The sequence below is a fragment of the Scyliorhinus torazame genome, chromosome 2, assembly GCF_047496885.1.
Source record: "Scyliorhinus torazame isolate Kashiwa2021f chromosome 2, sScyTor2.1, whole genome shotgun sequence".
NCBI lineage: Eukaryota > Metazoa > Chordata > Chondrichthyes > Carcharhiniformes > Scyliorhinidae > Scyliorhinus > Scyliorhinus torazame.
In genome coordinates, this window is record NC_092708.1 from 43,250,936 (window position 1) to 43,271,507 (window position 20,572).

The 20,572-nt window shown below is 46.9% G+C and overlaps 1 protein-coding gene across 6 annotated transcripts in view; it reads left to right on the top strand.

Moving 5' to 3' along the window:
• cacnb4a (calcium channel, voltage-dependent, beta 4a subunit) overlaps positions 1-20,572 on the top strand; it is a 552,528-nt gene that overhangs the window by 453,298 nt on the left and 78,658 nt on the right. For all 6 annotated transcript variants that reach the window (XR_011933885.1, XM_072470710.1, XM_072470673.1 and 3 more), the window contains 2 exons: positions 13,261-13,412; positions 20,351-20,446. Coding sequence is in view for 5 of the 6 variants with exons in the window: in XM_072470710.1 (XP_072326811.1) it covers positions 13,261-13,412; positions 20,351-20,446 (248 nt within the window). In the remaining variant the exon portion in view is untranslated. The remainder of the gene's footprint in view (positions 1-13,260; positions 13,413-20,350; positions 20,447-20,572) is intronic.

Genomic DNA, 20,572 nt, shown 5'->3' on the forward strand with positions numbered 1-20,572 from the left:
TCCTCCACGATCATCCTCAACACCGGTGCCCCACAAGGTGTGATCTCAGCCCCTTATACACATATGACTGTGTGGCCAAATTCCCCTCCAACTCGATTTTCAAATTTGCTGATGACACCACCGTAGTGGGTCGAATTTCAAACAATGACGAGACTGAGCACAGGAATGAGATAGAGAATCTGGTGAACTGGTGCGACGACAATAATCTCTCCCTCAATGTCAACAAAATGAAGGAGATTGTCGTTGACTTCAGGAAGCGTAGTGGAGAACATGCCCCTGTCTACATCAATGGGAACGAAGTAGAAAGGGTCGAGAGCTTCAAGTTTTTAGGTGTACAGATCACCAACAACCTGTCCTGGTCCCCCCATGCCGACACTATAGTTAAGAAAGCCCACCAACGACTCTACTTTCTCAGAAGACTAAGGAAATTTGGCATGTCAGCTACGCCTCTCACCAACTTCTACAGATGCACCATAGAAAGCATTCTTTCTGGTTGTATCAAAGCTTGGTATGGTTCCTGCTCTGCCCAAGACTGCAGGAAACTACAAAAGGTTGTGAATGTAGCTCAATCCATCATGGAAACCAACCTCCCATCCATTGACTCTATTTATAATTCCCACTGCCTCAGAAAGGCAGCCAGCATAATTAAGGACCTCACGCACCCCGGATATACTCTCTTCCACCTTCTTCCATCAGGAAAAAGATACCAAAGTTTGAGGTCACGTACCAACCGACTCAAGATCAGCTTCTTCCCTACTGCCATCAGATTTTTGAATGGACGTACCTCGTATTAAGTTGATCTTTTCTCTACACCATGCTATTACTGGAACATTATATTCTCTCCTTCCTTCCCTATGTACGGTATGCATTGTTTGTACAGCATGCAAGAAACAAGACTTTTCACTGTATGCTAATACATGTGACAATAAATCAAATCAAATCAAAAAGACAGAAAACTGGGGAGTCCGTGAACCGGTGCCAATGATGGTTGCATGGCACTGCTGTGTGCAATATCCTCCACCCCAGGGCCCCAAGATTAAAGGGGCGGACTCTTCCATAAAGGGACCTCCATTGAAGACCTCCGCCGCCAGACGGCAACAAGGCCTGTCCAGGCGACGGACGAGGAGGTGAAAAGTGTGCAGCAGCAGCCCATACAGAAAACCCCTCATTGCAGTATGGAAGAGTATGGAGGGCATTCCTTCGAGGTGGCTAGGGTTGTGGGGCTCCAGCTCCCGAGGGATGTTTCGGGGCCGATGTGGAATTCCCTCCAAGCAGGGGTCCGCTCAGACGTGAGTCCGCCGCACACCTCTGCATCCTCGAGAGTGCGGGTGCCATCAGGTCCGAACACAACCGTTTTGAGGTCATGGATGGCATCGGTTGTGAGCTGGACACCCACCACCACTCGATGCTCCAATTCATAGGGTGTCATCCAGCACACTCCTCCGCCACCAGCATGTTTCCGATCCTCGTCACCCCAACAGCCTAACAACTAACATGTGCTCTAACAACTAACAAGGCCAATTCTTCAGTAGCAAGAGCCTTCAGCTGTGAAGCTAGAGGCTGCTCACAGACAAAGGGAGTTTGTTCAGCATAGAAACAAGAGCAGAGCTCTGTCCTGGAAGTGTTTTGTAGGACCGAGGCAGCAGCTATAGTGCCCCTGTTATCGGTGTGCACAATATTCAAAGGTGGCTAAAAGCCCCTCCATAAGCCCACAAGACAAAGGAGCAGAATTAGGCCATTTGGCTCAATCGAGTCTGCTCTGCCATTCAATCATAGAACATAGAACAATACAGCACAGTACAGGCCCTTCAGCCCACGATGTTGTGCCAACCATTTATCGTCATCTAAGATCAACTGAACCTACACCCCTTCAATTTACTGCTGTCCATCTGCCTGTCTAAGAGTTGCTTAAATGTGCTTAATGACTCTGACTCCACCACCCACACTGGCAGTGCATTCCACGCACCCACTGCTCTCTGTGTAAAGAACCTACCTCTGACAGCTCCCCTATACCTTCCTCCAATCACCTTAAAATTATATCCCCTCGTGACAGCTGTTTCCGCCCTGGGGAAATGCCTCTGGCTATCCACTCTATCCATGCCTCATATCACATTGTACACCTCTACCAAGTCACCTCTCTGCCATCACCAAACGCAGACTGGGTGATCGCTTTGCTGAGCATCTTCGGTCTGCGTGCACGCAGGACCCTGACCTTCCTGTTGCTTGCCATTTTAACAAAAGACCCAGCTCCCATGTCCACATGTCTGTTTTTGGCCTGCTGCAATGTTTCAGTGAAGCGCAAACCAAACTGGAGGAACAACATCTCATCTTCCGGTTAGGCACGCTACAGCCTTCCAGCCTGAACATCGAATTCAACAACTTCAGATGATCAGCTCTACCCCACCTCGACCCATTTGTTTTCTTTTCATTTTAACTGTCTTTTACCATTTCTTTCTTTCTTAATATACATTTAATTTTTCCCCCCCTCCCAATCTTATCCACCTTTGCTTCATCTTTCTCCTCTTTGCTTCCCCCTTCCCCTGCCTCCACATCTACAGTGATGTGTTAAGTGAGTTGGTTCAACGTTGACTGCAACGTTGACTGCAGTGAAACTAGAAACAAGCTTCCGACACAGGAGATGGTCCAACACTGTTTTATTGAACTTGCTGATTGCTGTACATAATCTGCTGTGGGTTGACACTCTATTAATTTAACTGATAACCTCCTACTGGCTTGACCAGACTAGCTCTCTACCACATGGAGATGGTGCTCACTGGCTTGTGCACTCTAACTATCTCAGTAGCTGTGTCCTGTGAGAGAGTGCGAGTCTTAATGCCCTGGGGGCTTTATAGTGGTGGTGGCCTGTCTGGTGATTGGTTGTTCTGTGTCGTGTGTTCATTGGTTATCCTGTGTGTCAATCACTGCCTGTCTGCATCTCATCATACACATGAGTGGATATTATGACATACAGTTCATCCTCTGATGTTAGTTTCCCTGCTGTTTGACCTTTCACATATTTTGTCCTCTCTGGGGACTGCCATTAGCGCTCTTTCCCCTTGGTTTCTGTGGCCATTAGCACCCGGTTTCCCTGGGTTTCTGTGGTTATGACTCATCTTTCATTCTCACTCCATAGTATAAATATTTCCCAATTTCTCTGTCTGTTAGCTTTGACAAAGAGTCATCGGACTCGAAACGTTAGCTCTTTTCTCTCCCTACAGATGCTGCCAGACTTGCTGAGATTTTCCAGCATTTTCTCTTTCGTTTCAGATTCCAACATCTGCAGTAATTTGCTTTTATCTCTGCCTTCTTCGCTCCAGTGAGAAAAGCCCTTGCTCCCTCAACCTTTCTTCTTAAGACATGCCCTCCAATCCAGGCAGCATCCTGGTAAATCTCTTCTGTACCCTCTCCAAAACATCCACATCCTTCCTATAATGAGGCAACCAGGACCAGACACAATATTCCAAGTGTGGTCTAACTAGGGTTTTATAAAGCTGCAGCAAACCTCGCGGCTCTTAAACTCAATCCCCCTGCTAATGAAAGCCAACACACCATACGCCTTCTTAACAACCCTATCAACCTGGGTGGCAACTTTGAGGGATCTATGTACGTGGACCCCAAGATCCCTCTGTTCCTCCACACTTCCAAGAATCCTGCCTTTAACCCTGTATTCAGCATTCAAATTCGACCTTCCAAAATGAGTCACTTCACATTTATCAAGGTTGAACTCCATCTGCCACTTCTGAGCCCAGCGCTGTATCCTGTCAATGTCCTGTTGTAACCTGCAACAACCCTCAACATTATCTACAACTCCCCCAACTTGGTGTCAACAAAGAACAAAGAACAAAGAAATGTACAGTACAGGAACAGGCCCTTCGGCCCTCCAAGCCCGTGCCGACCATGCTGCCCGACTAAACTACAATCTTCTACACTTCCTGGGTCCGTATCCCTCTATTCCCATCCTATTCATGTATTTGTCAAGGTGCCCCTTAAATGTCACTATCGTCCCTGCTTCCACCACCTCCTCCGGTAGCGAGTTCCAGACACCCACTACCCTCTGTGTCATCGGCAAACTTACCAACCCACCCTTCCACTTCCTCATCCAAGTCATTTATAAAGACCACAAAGAGCAGAGGTGCCAGAACAGATCCTTGCGGGATACCACTGGTCTCCGACCTCCAGGCAGAATACTTTTCATCCACTACCACTCGCTGTCTTCTTTTGGCCAGCCAATTCTGTATCCAGACAGCCAAATTTCCCTGCATCCCATGCCCCCTAACTTTCTGAATGAGCGTACCATGGGGAACCTTATCAAATGCCTTACTAAAATCCATATACACCACATCCACTGCCCGACCTTCATCAATGTGCCTTGTCACATCCTCAAAGAATTCAATGAGGCTTGTGAGGCATGACCTGCCCCTCACAGAGCCATGCTGACTACCTTTAATCAAACTATGTTTTTCTAAACAATCAAAAATCCTATCTCTCAGAATCCTTTCCAATATTTTGCTCACCACAGATGTAAGACTGACTAGTCTGTAATTCCCAGGGGTTTCCCTATTCCCTTTCTTCAACAGGGGAACAACATTCGCCTCCCTCCAATCATCCGGTACTACTCCAGAGGAGAGTGAGGATGCAAAGATCATCGCCAACGGTGCAGCTATCTCCTCCCTCGCTTCCCGTAGTAACCTTGGGTATATCCCGTCAGGCCCAGGGTACTTATCTGTCCTGATGCTTTTCAAATTTTCCAGCACATCCTCCTTCTTACTATCAACCTGTTTGAGTCTATTAACCTGGTTCACACTGTTCTTATGAGCAACAAGGTCCCTCTCTCTAGTGAATACTGAAGCAAAATATTCATTTCGGGCCTCCCCCATCTCCTCAGACTCTAGGCACAAGTTCCCTCCACTATCCCTGATCAGCCCTACTCTCACTCTGATCATCCACTTATTTCTCACATAAGTGTAGAACACCTTGGGTTTTCCCTAATCCTTCCCACTAGGGCTTTTTCATGCCCCCTTCTAGCTCTCCCCATTTTTGAGTTCCTTCCTGGCTACCTTGTAACCCTCTAGAGCCGAGTCAAATCCTTGCTTCCTCAACATTATGTAAGCTTCCTTCTTCCTCTTGACTAGAAGCTCCACTTCTCTTGTCATCCAAGGCTCCTTCACCTTACCATTCCTTCCTCGTCTCAGTGGGACAAAACTGTCCAGCACCCACAGCATTTCCCCAAGAACAATTGTTCCCACTTTATGCTCCTCAGCTCCTGTCTAATAGCAGTATAATTTCCCTTCCCCCAATTAAATACCTTCCCATGCTGTCTGTTCCTATCCCTCTCCATGACTATGGTAAAGGTCAAGGAGTTGTGGTCACTGTCACCAAAATGCTCTCCCACCGAGACATTTGACACCTGGCCTGGTTCGTTGCCGAGCACCAAGTCCAATATGGCCTCCTCCCTAGTCAGCCTATCTACATACTGAGTCAGGAATCCTTCCTGTACATACCTGACAAAATCTGCTCCATCCAAACCATTTGCACTAAGGCGGTTCCAGTCAATATTAGGGAATTTGAAGTCATTCATGACAACAACTCTGTTACTTCTGCACTTTTCCAAGATCTGCCACCCAATCTGTTCCTCTATCTCTCTGCTGCTATTGGAGGGTCTATAGAAAACTCCCAATAAAGTGACTGTTCCTTTCTTGTTTCTGACTTCCACCCATACTGACTCAGTAGACAAACCCTCCTCAACTACCTCCTTTTCTGCAGCTGTGGTGCACTCCCTAATTAACAATGCCACTCCCCCTCCTCTTTTACCTCCTTCCCTATTCTTCTGAAAACATCTAAACCCCGGAACATCTAACAACCATTCCTGCTCCTGTGAAATCCATGCCTCCTTAATGGCCACAACATCGTAGTTCCAAGTACTGATCCATGCTCAAAGTTCATCTCCCTTATTCCTAACACTTGCATTGAAACAGACACACTTTAACCCATTCCACTGAGTGCAACTTTGCCCTATCAACTGTCTATCCTTCCTCATAGACTTGCTGCATACTATTTCTGCCTGTTCAACAGCTACCCTATCCTCTGATCCATAGCTCTGGTTCCCATCCTCCTGCCAAACCAGTTTAAACCCTCCCGAAGAGCTCCAGCAAACCTCCCACCCAAGATATTGGTGCCCCTCCAGTTTAGGTGCAATCATGACTGATATGTTTCTCATTCCCATTCTCCCCAAAACCCCTGATCCCTTTATTAATCAAGAACATATCTATCTCTGCCTTAAAGACATTCAGTGAATTGGCCTCCACAGCCTTCTGCGGCCAATGCGTTCCACAGATTCACCACCGTCTGGTTGAAGAAATTCCTCCTCATCTCTGTTTTAAAGGATCGTCCCTTCAGTCTGAGGCTGTGCCCTCGGGTTCCAGTTTTTCCAGTTTTCCTCTCCACGTCCACTCTATCCAGGCCTCTCAGTATTCTGTAAGTTTCAATAAGATCCCCCTCATCCTTCTAAACTCCAACGAGTACAGACCCAGAGACCTCAACTGCTATGACAAGTCCTTCAGTCCGGGGACCATTCTTGTGAGCCTCCTTTGGACCCTTTCCAAGGCCACCACATCCTTCCTTAGACACGGGGCTTACAACTGCTCACAATACTCCAAATGGGGTCTGACCAGAGCCTCAGACAGCCTCAGCAGCGCATTCCTGCTCTTGTATTCTAGCCCTCTTGACATGAATGCTGACATTGCATTTGCCTTCCGAACTGCCAACTGAACCTCCATGATAACCTTAAAAGAGTCTTGAACGAGGACTCTTAAGTCCCTTTGTGCTTCTGATTTCCAAAGCCATTTCCCATTTAGAAAATAGTCTATGCCTCTATTCTTCCTACCAAAGTGCATAACCTCTCACTTTTCCACATTGTATTCCATCAGCCACTTCATTGCCCACTCTCCTAGACAGTCATAGAACATAGAACATAGAACAATACAGCGCAGTACAGGCCCTTCGGCCCACGATGTTGTCCGAAACAAAAGCCATCTAACCTACACTATGCCATTATCATCCATATGTTTATCCAATAAACTTTTAAATGCCCTCAATGTTGGCGAGTTCACTACTGTAGCAGGTAGGGCATTCCACGGCCTCACTACTCTTTGCGTAAAGAACCTACCTCTGACCTCTGTCCTATATCTATTACCCCTCAGTTTAAAGTTATGTCCCCTCGTGCCAGCCATATCCATCCGCGGGAGAAGGCTCTCACTGTCCACCCTATCCAACCCCCTGATCATTTTGTATGCCTCTATTAAGTCTCCTCTTAACCTTCTTCTCTCCAACGAAAACAACCTCAAGTCCGTCAGCCTTTCCTCATAAGATTTTCCCTCCATACCAGGCAACATCCTGGTAAATCTCCTCTGCACCCGCTCCAAAGCCTCCACATCCTTCCTATAATGCGGTGACCAGAACTGTACGCAATACTCCAAATGCGGCCGTACCAGAGTTCTGTACAGCTGCAACATGACCTCCCGACTCCGGAACTCAATCCCTCTACCAATAAAGGCCAACACTCCATAGGCCTTCTTCACAACCCTATCAACCTGGGTGGCAACTTTCAGGGATCTATGTACATGGACACCTAGATCCCTCTGCTCATCCACACTTTCAAGAACTTTACCATTAGCCAAATATTCCGCATTCCTGTTATTCCTTCCAAAGTGAATCACCTCACACTTCTCTACATTAAACTCCATTTGCCACCTCTCAGCCCAGCTCTGCAGCTTATCTATATCCCTCTGTAACCTGCTACATCCTTCCACACTATCGACAACTCCACCGACTTTAGTATCGTCTGCAAATTTACTCACCCACCCTTCTGCGCCTTCCTCTAGGTCATTGATAAAAATGACAAACAGCAACGGCCCCAGAACAGATCCTTGTGGTACTCCACTTGTGACTGTACTCCATTCTGAACATTTCCCATCAACCACCACCCTCTGTCTTCTTTCAGCTAGCCAATTTCTGATCCACATCTCTAAATCACCCTCAATCCCCAGCCTCCTTATTTTTTGCAATAGCCTACCGTGGGGAACCTTATCAAACGCTTTGCTGAAATCCATATACACCACATCAACTGCTCTACCCTCGTCTACCTGTTCAGTCACCTTCTCAAAGAACTCAATAAGGTTTGTGAGGCATGACCTACCCTTCACAAAGCCATGCTGACTATCCCTGATCATATTATTCCTATCTAGATGATTATAAATCTTGTCCCTTATAATCCCCTCCAAGACTTTACCCACTACAGACGTGAGGCTCACCGGTCTATAGTTGCCGGGGTTGTCTCTGCCTCCCTTTTTGAACAAAGGGACCACATTTGCTGTCCTCCAGTCCTCTGGCACTATTCCTGTAGCCAATGATGACATAAAAATCAAAGCCAAAGGTCCAGCAATCTCTTCCCTGGCGTCCCATAGAATCCTAGGATAAATCCCATCAGGTCCCGGGGACTTATCTATTTTCAGCCTGTCCAGAATTGCCAACACCTCTTCCCTACGTACCTCAATGCCATCTATTCTATTAGCCTGGGGCTCAGCATTCTCCTCCACAACATTATCTTTTTCCTGAGTGAATACTGACGAAAAATATTCATTTAGTATCTCGCCTATCTCTTCAGACTCCACACACAATTTCCCATCCCTGTCCTTGACTGGTCCTACTCTTTCCCTAGTCATTCGCTTATTCCTGACATACCTATAGAAAGCTTTTGGGTTTTCCTTGATCCTTCCTGCCAAATACTTCTCATGTCCCCTCCTTGCTCGTCTTAGCTCTCTCTTTAGATCCTTCCTCGCTACCTTGTAACTATCCATCGCCCCAACCAAAACTTCACACTTCATCTTCACATAGGCCTTCTTCTTCCTCTTAACAAGAGATTCCACTTCCTTGGTAAACCACTGTTCCCTCGCTCGACGCCTTCCTCCCTGTCTGACCGGTACATACTTATCAAGAACACGCAGTAGCTGATCCTTGAACAAGCCCCACTTATCCAGTGTGCCCAACACTTGCAGCCTACTTCTCCACCTTATCCCCCCCAAGTCACGTCTAATGGCATCATAATTGCCCTTCCCCCAGCTATAACTCTTGCCCTGCGGTGTATACTTATCCCTTTCCATCATTAACGTAAACGTCACCGAATTGTGGTCACTGTCCCCACTGTCCTTGTTCTTCTGCAGCCTCCTCACTTCCTCAATACTAACTGTTCCTCTGCATATCATTGTATCATCTGCAAACTTAGCAACAATGCCCCAGTTCCTTCTTACAGATCGTTAACATTCACCGTGAAACCCCCCCCCCACCCCCCCCCCCCCGCCTCTTGTCCTAGGGGCGACCCCTACCTAGCCTAATCTTCTGAGGGGTCCCCCACACTCCTGAGCACTGGGACAGCAGTTCCAGTGCTCTTGAGCTGCGTGCCGGAAAATGGAAATGCCCACTCACATATTCAGCCCCCCTCAGCAGCCATTGCACCAGTTTCATGTTTTTAAAAAGGAGTACTAAATGACGCCATGGGGATTGCTTGCTAGGGAATTGCTGGGAGGCGATTGTATTCAACTTCAATTTTGCTCATGAGAATAGGGGTGGCACAGTGGTTAGCACTGCCGCCTCATAGCACCAGGGAGACGGGCTGAATTTTGACCTTGGGTGACTGTGTGGAGTTTGCACTTTCTCCCCATGTCTGCGTGGGTTTAGTTCAGTTGGCTAGACGCTGGTTCATGATGCAGAGCAAGCCCAGCAGCGCCGGTTCAATTCCCGTGTCGACTAAGGTTATTCATGAAGGTCTCGCCTCGTCAACCTTGCCCCTTGCCTGAGGCGTGGCGATTCTCCGGTTAAATTACCACAAGTCAGCTCTCCCCCACAAAGGGGAAAGCAGTCTATAGTCATCTGGGACTATGGAGACTTTACTCACTGTTCTGGGGGGATATGCTGACAGCAAAGTCTAAATTAAGTTGATATTTATGAGAGAGTTGGATAGTCAAGTGCAGACTACTTTATTCCCAACCTTTTCAAAAAAAAAAATTATGGTGTTATTTGAAGAACATCAGGGGCGGGATTCTCCACTCCCACGCCGAAGTGGCCGCGCCATCGTGAACGCCGTTGAGGTCACGACGGCGCGGAACGGCCCCGGTCCCGACCAATTCAGGCCCTGACAATGGGCCAGTATCGGGACCGCATCATCTACACACGCCAGGCCTTGTCGCCGGCATAGACGACGCGGCCAGCGCCGCATAACGGACGTCATCCACGCATGCGCGGGTTGGCCGGCGCCAACCCGCGCATGCGTGGTTGCCATCCTCTCTAATTCCGCCCCACAAGAAGGTGGGGGATGGATCTTATGGGGCCGCGGAAGGAAGGAGGTCCTCCTTCAGAGAGGACGGCCCGACGATCGGTGGGCACCGATCGCGGGCCACCACACATTCCAGGTGAAGCCCGGTGCAGGATCCCCCCTCGCCCCCCCACAGGCCGCCCCCCCAGCGTTCACGCACCGCCCACGACTGCAGCGACCAGGTGTGGACGCCGCCGGGGGGAACCCGCCGTTTTGGCCTGGCCGCTCGGCCCATCCGGGCCTCAGAATAGCGGGGGTGCCGGAGAATCGCCATTTTCGGTGTCTCCGGCGATTCTCCGGCCTGCGGAGAAACTCGACCGGGCCGTTCCCGCCGCTTGGGAGAATCGCGGGAGGGCGTCAGATCGGCGTCCCCGGAAACTGTGGCGGCCCAGGCGATTCTCCCAACCGGCGTGGGAGTGGAGAATCACGCCCCAGGTGTTTAGGCAAACAGCTGGTCGTATTTCTCGTTGCTGGTTTTTGGAGAATGGTAACTTCATTTGCCTACGGAACCCCAGTTCATCGTATAAGATGTTTTACTAGACATTTCGGAGGTTGTAATAAACTTCTGGTTAATCATTTTTATACAAGGTTGCATTCATATTTTGGGTGAACACCGGCCGTCAGAATAGGAAATAAAAATAAACAAGCTGCTTCCAGTGCAGCTACAACACTGGAATTTACCCGGCACTGTAGGAAATTGCCCTGGTGTGTCCTGCACACAAGAAACAGGACAAATCCAACCCAGCGAATTATCGCCCTATCAGTCTAATCTCCATCATCAGCAAAGTGCTGTCAAGTGGCACTTACTTGGCAATAACCTGCTCACGGACACTCGGTTTGGGTTCCGTCAGAGCCACTCGGCTCCTGACTTTATTACAGCCTTGGTTCAAACATGGACCAAAGCGCTGAATGCCAGAGGTGGGGTAAGAGTGACTGTCCTTGACATCAAGGCAGCATTTGACTGAGTATGGCATCAAGGAGCCCTAGCTAAACTGGAGTCAATGGGAATCAGGGGGAAAACTCTCCACTGGTTGGAGTCATACTTGGCACAAAGGAAGATAGTTTGTGGTGGTTGGAGGTCAATCATTTCAGCTCCTGGACATCATTGCAGGAGTTCCTCAGGGTAGTGCCCTTGGCCCAACCATCTTCAGGTGCTTCATCAATGGCCTGCCTTCCATCATAAGGTCAGAGGTGAGGATGTTTGCAGATGACTGCACAATGTTCAGCACTATTTGCAACTCCTCAGATAATGAAGCAGTCCGTGTCCAAATGCAGCAAGACTTAGGCAATATCCAGGCTTGGGTTGACAAGTGGCAAGTTACATTCGCGCCACACAAGTGTTAGGCAATGAGCATCTCCTAAAGATAGGATCTAACCATCGCCCCTTGACATTCAATGGCATTACCATCGCTGAATGCCCCACAATTAACATCCTGGGGGTTTCCATTGATCAGAAACTGAACTGGACTAACCACATTAATACTGTGGCTACCAGGGCAGGTCAAAGGCTAGTAGTCCCACAGTGGGTAACTCACCTCCTGACCCCCCCCCCCCCAAAGCCTGTCCACCATCTCCAAGGCACAAGTCAGAAGTGTAATGGAATACTCTCCACTTGCCTAGATGAGTGCAGCTCCAACAACACTCAAGAAGTTCGACTCCATCCAGGCCAAAGCAGCCCGCTTGATTGCTCCTCCTTCCACAAACATTCAAACCTTCCACCACTGACGAGCAGTGGCAGCCGTGTGTACCATCTACAAGATGCACTGTAGTAACTCACCAAAATTCCTTCGATAGCACCTTCCAAACCCATGACTACTATGATGTGGTGACTACTACCATCTAGAATCTACCATCTACTACTACCATCTAGTACATGACTACTACCATCTAGAAGGACAAGAGCAGCAGATACCTGGGAACCCCACCATTTGGAGAGTCCCCTCCAAGTCACTCACCACCCTGACTTGGAAATATATCACCATTCCTTCGCTGTCCCTGGAACAAAATCCTGGAACTCCCTCCCTAACAGCACAGTGGATGTACCTACACCTGAAGGACTGCTGTGGTTCAAGAAGGCAACTCACCACCACCTTCTGAAGGGTAACTAGAGATGGACAATAAATTCTGGCCTAACCAATGACACTCACATCCCATAAATAAATAAAATAATTTAAAAAAAATATGTCAGAACAGAATTACGGCAATGGTAAGGGTTTTTAAAAATTTGTTCATGGGATATGGGCATTGCTGACTTGGCCAGCATTTGTTGCCTCCTCAATTGCCCTTCTAGGGCATTTAAGAGTCAACCACATTGCTGGTGGGTCTGGAGTCGCATGTCGGCCAGACCAGGTAAGGATGGCTGATTTCCTTCACTAAAGTACATCAGTGAACCAGGTGTGTTATTACAACATGGTCATTATTCTAGATTTTTATTGAATTCAAATTTCAACACCTGTCGTTGGATTCGAACCCGGCCCTCCTGATCGTTAACCTGTGCCTCTGGATTATTAGTCCAGTAACAATACCACTACGTCATTGCCTCACCATATATTCATACTGGTGAATATCAACAGGTAACAGACAAATCAGGTACATAAATTACAATTAAATTTGAGAAGAGGTGATCATTGCTGAATGGTTAAAAAAAAAGTTAAATCGCCATAGTCCCAGATGACCATAGGCTGCTTTCCCCTTTGAGGGGGAGAGATGACTGGTGGTGATTTAAACTGAGGATCACCACACCTCAGGCAAGGGGAAAGGTTGAGAAAACGGAGCCTTCATGAATGGTATGCATGTGTCCTTGCATATGCCAAGGAGCCTATGCTGATTGATGACCATTCTAGGGATGAATTCAATAAAGTATAACTGTTTTTTCTATTTTCTTCTTTCAATAGCTGAAGTGCAGAGTGAAATTGAAAGAATCTTCGAATTGGCCAGGACTTTGCAGTTGGTTGTTTTAGATGCGGACACCATTAATCATCCTGCCCAGCTCATTAAGACCTCCCTTGCACCAATCATTGTTCATGTCAAAGTATCTTCTCCAAAGGTAAAATATTGCGTCCATATACAAGTTTAGCAAGAGTGAATTTTAAATATATACATTTACTTCACATGTTTTGCCTCCTTCAGGTGCAACAGCACACTGTTTTTTGTTTAAAAAGCCACTTTGACTCAGCGGGTAGCACTATCAGCAGTCTCATAGGTTTTATGGTTCAGGCTCCATAAACTAACATTTTATATAACATGTAAATTGGCACTTAAATTTGAAGTTACTTTTCAAATTGTCAGAGGTGCCAGCCTTGGACAAGGTATTAAACTGAAGCTCTGTCTGTTAGGCCAGGGGTTCATGTAGGTGGTAAAGATTCCATGTGATATTTGTAGAACATTAGGGAGTTTAGGCAAACAGCTGGTCATATTTCGCACTGCTGCTTGTTGGAGAATGGTAACTTCATTTGCTCACAAAACCACAGTTCCTTGTAAAAGACTGGACATTTCTGAAAGTTGTAGTAAAGCACTAAGCAATTGGAAGTCCATACAATCGTAAGAAATAGGAGCAGGATTAGGCCATTTGACCAATCAAGCCTTCTCTGCCATTCAATACAATCTTGGCCGATCTTATTATGGCATTAAGTCCACTTTCCTACCTGGCTTCCAAAGCCCTTGGTTCCCGTGTTGCTTAGAAATCTGTCCATCTCCAATTTGAATCTGTTCAATGACCCAGCCTCCACTGCTCTCTGTGGAAGAAAATTCCAAAGACTAACAACCCTCTTAAAGAAGAAATTATGCAAATCTCTCTCTTAAATGGGAGACCCCTTGGGCGGGATTCTCCGTCCCGATGCACCAGTTTTCTGGTGCGATGTGCCCCCGTCCTGCCAGCCAGTCAATGGGTTTCCCATTGTGACCACACCCACGGCGTTGGGAAACCTGCGGGCATGAGTGCGCTGCCGATGAAATGAAATGAAAATGAAAATCGCTTATTGTCACAAGTAGGCTTCAAATGAAGTTACTGTGAAAAGCCCCTAGTTGCACATTCCTGCGCCTGTTCAGGGAGGCTGGTACGGGAATTGAATAGTGCTGCTGGCCTGCCTTGGTCTGCTTTAAAAGCCAGCTCTTTAGCCCTGTGCTAAACCAGCCCCTGATGAAACGGAAGATCCCGCCGATTGAGAATCCAGCCGATTATTTTTAAATGGTGTTCCATTCCATGAGAGGAAAAATCTTCTCAGCATCTACCCTCACCGTCAAAACCATGTATGTTTCTTTGTCTTTTTCATTCTTATAAACTCCAGTGAGTATAGACTCAACCCTTTCACCCCCCTTGTAATAAAGGCCAACATTCCATTTGCCTTCCTAGTGTACAAGGACACCCAGATCCCTATGTGCTGTAGCATTCTGCAGTCTCTCTCCATCTCAATAATATTCTGCCTTTCTATTCCTCCTACCAAAGTGGATAACCTCACATTTTCCCACATTAGAAAATCTAACTTTCAAAAATGATTAATTATCAGGGTCTGAGTGTCACATGTTGCCGTTCTCTGGAAGGTGCTATGTCTACCTCTTGAACCCTTTGTATTGGTTTGATGCAAGTGAATGGCTTGATTAGCCCCTTCAGAGGACAATTAAGAGTCAACTACGATAGACATTGTGATGTGACAGTCATTGTGCTGGAGTGATGGGTTGAATAATATTCCTTTATCTCTGATTTTCTTTTGTTCTTGCATGTATCTAACAGTGCTATGAACCCAAACTGTATGTCTGGCATTTTGTGTGCAGTTATATGGCGTGACCCAGCGATAAATACGTGCATCTCTTTATAACCTGGCCAATCAGCACTGCAACCTCTTGTGATAATAGTAATTCATCATGTCAAAGTATTACCAATTTCTACCGTTTTCTCCCACCAAAAGGCATCGTCATTTCCAGCAAATTCTGTAATCGAGAGTTCTGGCTCAGACCCCCAAGCATTGTGGCCCTCTCTAAAACTGGGGCCCACTGCTAGAGGTGACCCCAATAGCTTCAGCAGAGGAGGCCATATATAATTCAGCGGATCAAGTTTTGTTGGACGTGTAGCAGGCAGTAGAGGACATCGGAATTGCGGTTAATGCTATACTTGGATTTCAGAAAACTATTGACTGATCACATTGGCGATGGATGGCAGAAATAAGGAGTCAAAGATGGAGGGTTAAAATGTGATGCTAAATCAATACTTGGTTTAAAAATAGGGAACAGAGAATATAAGCAGGATGTCCCAGAGGCCAGTTTCAAGATTACTCTAAATTTAACTATACACGGATACTGGTGGCGTAAGCAAAATCTTTAAGCTCACTGTTGATTATAAAACAGGATTCAGTTCAAAAAAATGCAAGTCAACTGAAGTATCCCATTAAAATCCTGTCATTTCCTGGGTATACACTCCAGTCTGCAAAATGAGGATGTCCATCCATTTCTACTTTCTGGCCTGCGAGGAAAGGAAATTACGAGGTTGAAATTGACCTGCGCCAGCAGGGTGAAATGACCGACTCATACCAAATCGGCAGCTTATTCATCGCTGCGCCAATTTTTACTTCCCATTGACTTGGAAAATATTGTGAAGATGTTTCACAGCAAAGCAAAACTTCCGTGAAACCAAGAAATTAGTCTCCAAAAAAAGCCAGAACAATCGTTCTGTGAACCTCCGTGGAAAGAATTGCCTGAGGTGAACAATCAGCTGCCTATTTGCTATAAGCATATCTGTCGATACTAGCATCGGCCAGTTTCAAGGCCTACGGATTTACCAAGGTCAAGCCGTCTGTAATCCTTGAGCCGCGCACCATAGCCTGTGATCAGCGGTCTGCCAACTTATGGCTCCCTCACCCCTTTCACCATCAGAAAGCTGGACTTGTCCCTCCGCCCTCCCCACGTCACCCTCAGCAAAGCTGACTGTCATCCCCGACCCTCCTTCTATCACCCGTGACCAGCCCTTGGTTACCCTTAACTCTCCTTGCCTTCATTGGACGGGGCATCGAGTATAACAACTGGCAAGTCATGCTGCAGTTGTATAGAGCCTTGGTAAGGCCGCTCTTGAAATACTGCACCAAATTCTAGTCGCCACACTACCAGAAGAATGTGGAGGCTTTGGAGAGGGTGCAGAGGAGGTTTACTGGTTTGGAGGGTGTTAGCTATGTGTGGAAGCTGAATAGACTCTTGACTGTTTTCATTGGCACGACGGAGGTTGAGGGATGACCAGATAAAGATCTACAAGATTATGAGGGGCATGGTTAGAGTGGATGGCAGGCACTCATTCCCTGGGTGGAGGGGCAGTCACCAGGGGGCATAGGTTTAAGGTCCGTGGGGCAAGGTTTAGAGGAGATGTGCGAGGCAGGATTTTTACGCAGAGGGTGGTTAGCGCCTGGAACGCGTTGCAAGAGGAGGTTATGGAAGCAGATACATTAACGGCGTTCAAAAGGCATCTTGACAATCACATGGATAGGATGGGTATAGAGGGATACAGCACAAGAAAGTGCTGAGGGTTTTGGCAAAGGTTGGTAACATGACCGGTACAGGCTTGGAGGGCCAAAGGGCCTGTTCCTGTGCTATATTGCTCTTTGTTCTTTGCTCTCCCAACTTCACCTTGGTTGGCTCCTCTATCATTTTTGTGCTGCCTTGGGTAGCGATTGACTGTTCCCATCATCCAGCTCCCTCCTGCAGTCTTCATGAACCTTCTTAGGGCCATCACGACCCAACCTCCTTCCGTCAGACAGCTATGCCCTGCCCCACCTGTACAGCCAGCACCCAGGCTCAGCCTCCTCTGTCTTGGTCCAATACAGTTCGCCAAATAAGAAAAGCAGCTCCTACTCACTCCAAATGCACCACAAAGACCACCTCACCTGCTGTATGCCCCCTCTAAACCAGTTGTGAGTCTAAAACACGTGTTTCTCAAAGGTACAATTTAACTTGGCGACTGTGTGTTTTAATGAGTATTCACCAGATGCTAATGCATTAAAAATAGGTTCCTGCCACAACAGTATGCCTTTAATACACTACCAACTCCCAGCCTGCCACTGGGAAGCTGATATTCCACCTCCTTTACAATTAAATGCTCCTGGGCCACCTCGGTGAATTGCCTCTTTTTAAAAATCATTTCCACTCTTCCCAGGTGTATTGGCCAATTTCTTCTATTTATATTTCTTCCTGCATCATTTGCCTCACTTACCATAAGACCATGAGATGTAGGAGCAGAATTAGGCCATTTGGCCCATCGAGACTGCTCCGCCATTCAATCATGACTGATATTTTTCCCATCCTCATTCCCCTGCCTTCTCCCCATAAGCACTGATCCCCTTATTGCTCAAGAACCTATCCATCTCTGTCTTAAAGACACTCAGTGATTTGGCCTCCACAGCATTCTGTGGCAAAGAGTTCCACAGATTCACCACCCTCTGGCTGAAGAAATTCCTCCTCATCTCTGTTTTAAAGGATCGTCCGTTTAGTCTGCGACTGTGTCCTCTGCTTCTGGTTTTTCCTACAAGTGGAAACATCCTCTCCACGTCCACTCTATCCAGGCCTCGAAGTATCCTGTTTGTTTCAATAAGATCCCCCTCATCCTTCTAAACATAACGAGTACAAGAACCAAAGATCTCAATTGTTCCTCATGCGTGAAGCTCTTCATTCCAGGGATCATTCGTGTGAACCTCGTCTGGACCCTTTCCAAGGCCAGCACATCTTTCCTCAGATACGGGGCCCAAAACTGCTCACAATACTCCAAATGGGGTCTGACCAGAGCCTTATATAGCCTCAGAAGTACATGCTTAGTCTTGCATTCTAGCCCTCTTGACATGAATGCTAACATTGCATTTGCCTTCCTAACTGCCGATTGAACCTGCACGTTAACCTTAAGAGAATCGTGAACAAGGACTCCCAAGTCCCTTTGTGCTTCTGATTTCCTAAGCATCTCCCCATTTAGAAAACAGTCTATGCCTCCATTTCTCCTTCCAAAGTGCATAACCTCACACTTTTCTACATTGTATTTCATCTGCCACTTCTTTGCCCACTCTCCTAACCTGTCCAAGTCCTTCTGCAGCCCGTCTGCTTCCTCAATACTACCTGTCCCTCTACCGATCTTTGTGTCAACTGCAAACTTAGCAACAGTGCCTTCAGTTCCTTCTTCCAGATCAGTAATATATATTGTGAAAAGTTGTGGTCCCAGCATTTCATCCCCTGAGGCACACCACTAGTCACCGGCTGCCATCCTGAAAAAGACCCCTTTATCCCCAATCTCTGCCTTCTGCCAGTCAGCCAATCCTCTATCCATGCCAGGATCTTACCCTTAACACCATGGGCCGTTAACTTATTTAGCAGTCACCTATGCGGCACCTTGTCAAAGGCCTTCTGGAAATCTAAATAATACACGTCCACTGGTTCCCCTTTGTCTAACTTCCTTGTTACTTCCTCAAAGAACTCTAAAACATTTGTCAGACATGGCCTCCCCTTGACGAAGCCATGCTGACTTAATCCTATTTTATCATGCACTTCCAAGTACTCCGCGTTCTCATCTTTAATAATGGACTCTAAAATCTTACCAATGACCTAAGTCAGGCTAATCGGCCTATAATTTCCCGACTTCTGCCTCCCTCCCTTCTTAAACAGCAGTGTTACATTAGCCACTTTCCAGTCCTCTCGGACCCTTCCTTCCTCCAGTGATTCCTGAAAGATCACCACCAATGCCTCCACAATTTCCTCAGCTATCTCTTTTAGGACCCTGGCGTGTAGTCCATCTGGTCCAGGTGATTTATTCATCTTCAGACCTTTCAGTTTCCCCAGAACCTTCTCTTTAGTGATGGTCACTTCACTCACCTCTGCCCCCTGATTCTCCTGGAGCTCTGGCATCCCACTGGTGTCTTCCACCGTGAAGACTGATGTAAAGTAACTATTCAGTTCCTCTGCCATTTCTTTGTTTCCTATTATTACATCTCCAGCCACAATGTCCAGCAGTCCAATGTCTATTTTTGCCTCCCTTTTACCTTTTATATATTGAAAAAAACCTCTTCCTATCTTCCTTTATATTACTAGCTAATTTGCACTCATACTTCATCTTCTCCCCCCTTATTGCTTTTTTAATTGTCCTCTGCTCACTTTTAAAGGCTTCCCAATCCTCTGGTTTCCCACTAATCCTTACACACTTTGTTGATTCTTAACAGCATGGCACAGACTGTAAACCCACCAGGTGTAGCGATCCCAGGAGCTGTCAGCATGGCACTCTTGATGCCTCACCACCAACCCACCTAAGGCTATGAATGAAATCATATTATTACCATTTGATTACGAGGCACGCCAATGGACACTGGGGACATTCAAAAGAAATTTGAACTGAGTTCTAAGGGCTGTTGGAGGAAGGGTCAAAAGTGATGGAGCATCAAAGATAATGATGGAGGGAGAATCAAGGGTGATGGAGGGAAAGTTAAAGGCGAGTGAGAATGGCTGCAGGGTGATGGTTTCTAGCTCGACAGTCATAGAAGATATAGTTAAGGCGAAGGAGGAGAGGTTAAAGATGATGAGGGAGCCTTGCAGGGTGATGGTTTGCAACTCCAGGTGTTTAGGTATGGCAGGTTGCGGGGGAGGGGGGTCCGCAGTACTTCAGGTTAAAAATCCTCCTCTTTGAAAGGCAGAATGTTGCTTCCTGCCCACCCCCATCACACAATTGGCCGGGCCCCCGACTATGCAGAGCTAATTGGCTGACTGCCCCACCTCGGAGCAGAAATTCCAATCCCACCATCAGCACTCTCACCGCTGCATGAAGATTCCGTCCAGGGCATTGACCAGGCTTTGGAAAGGTGCAGACTGAAGATGCGAATGAAATGAACAGTGTCTTTGTGTTTGTATGAGAGAACGTCGCTGTGGAAGAAGCTGAGATTTATTATACATCCAAGTTCTAATATTAGTGCTTTTAGCATCTCAATGTTGTAAGTAATTACTGCTTTGTTTGAAGAATCTGTTTCTTTTTTTCACCAGGTGCTGCAGAGGTTGATAAAGTCCAGGGGAAAGTCACAGAGTAAAAACCTTAACGTCCAGTTGGTGGCAGCAGATAAACTGGCACAATGCCCTCCAGTACGTAATAATTCAGCAAATTGTTTTGATTGATAAGAGTACGTTAACAAGCTAAGAGCAACTGGAACGGTGCACAAAGCAATTTAGCTTGCTGCCTGTACTTACCACTTCCAGTTGATGTATATT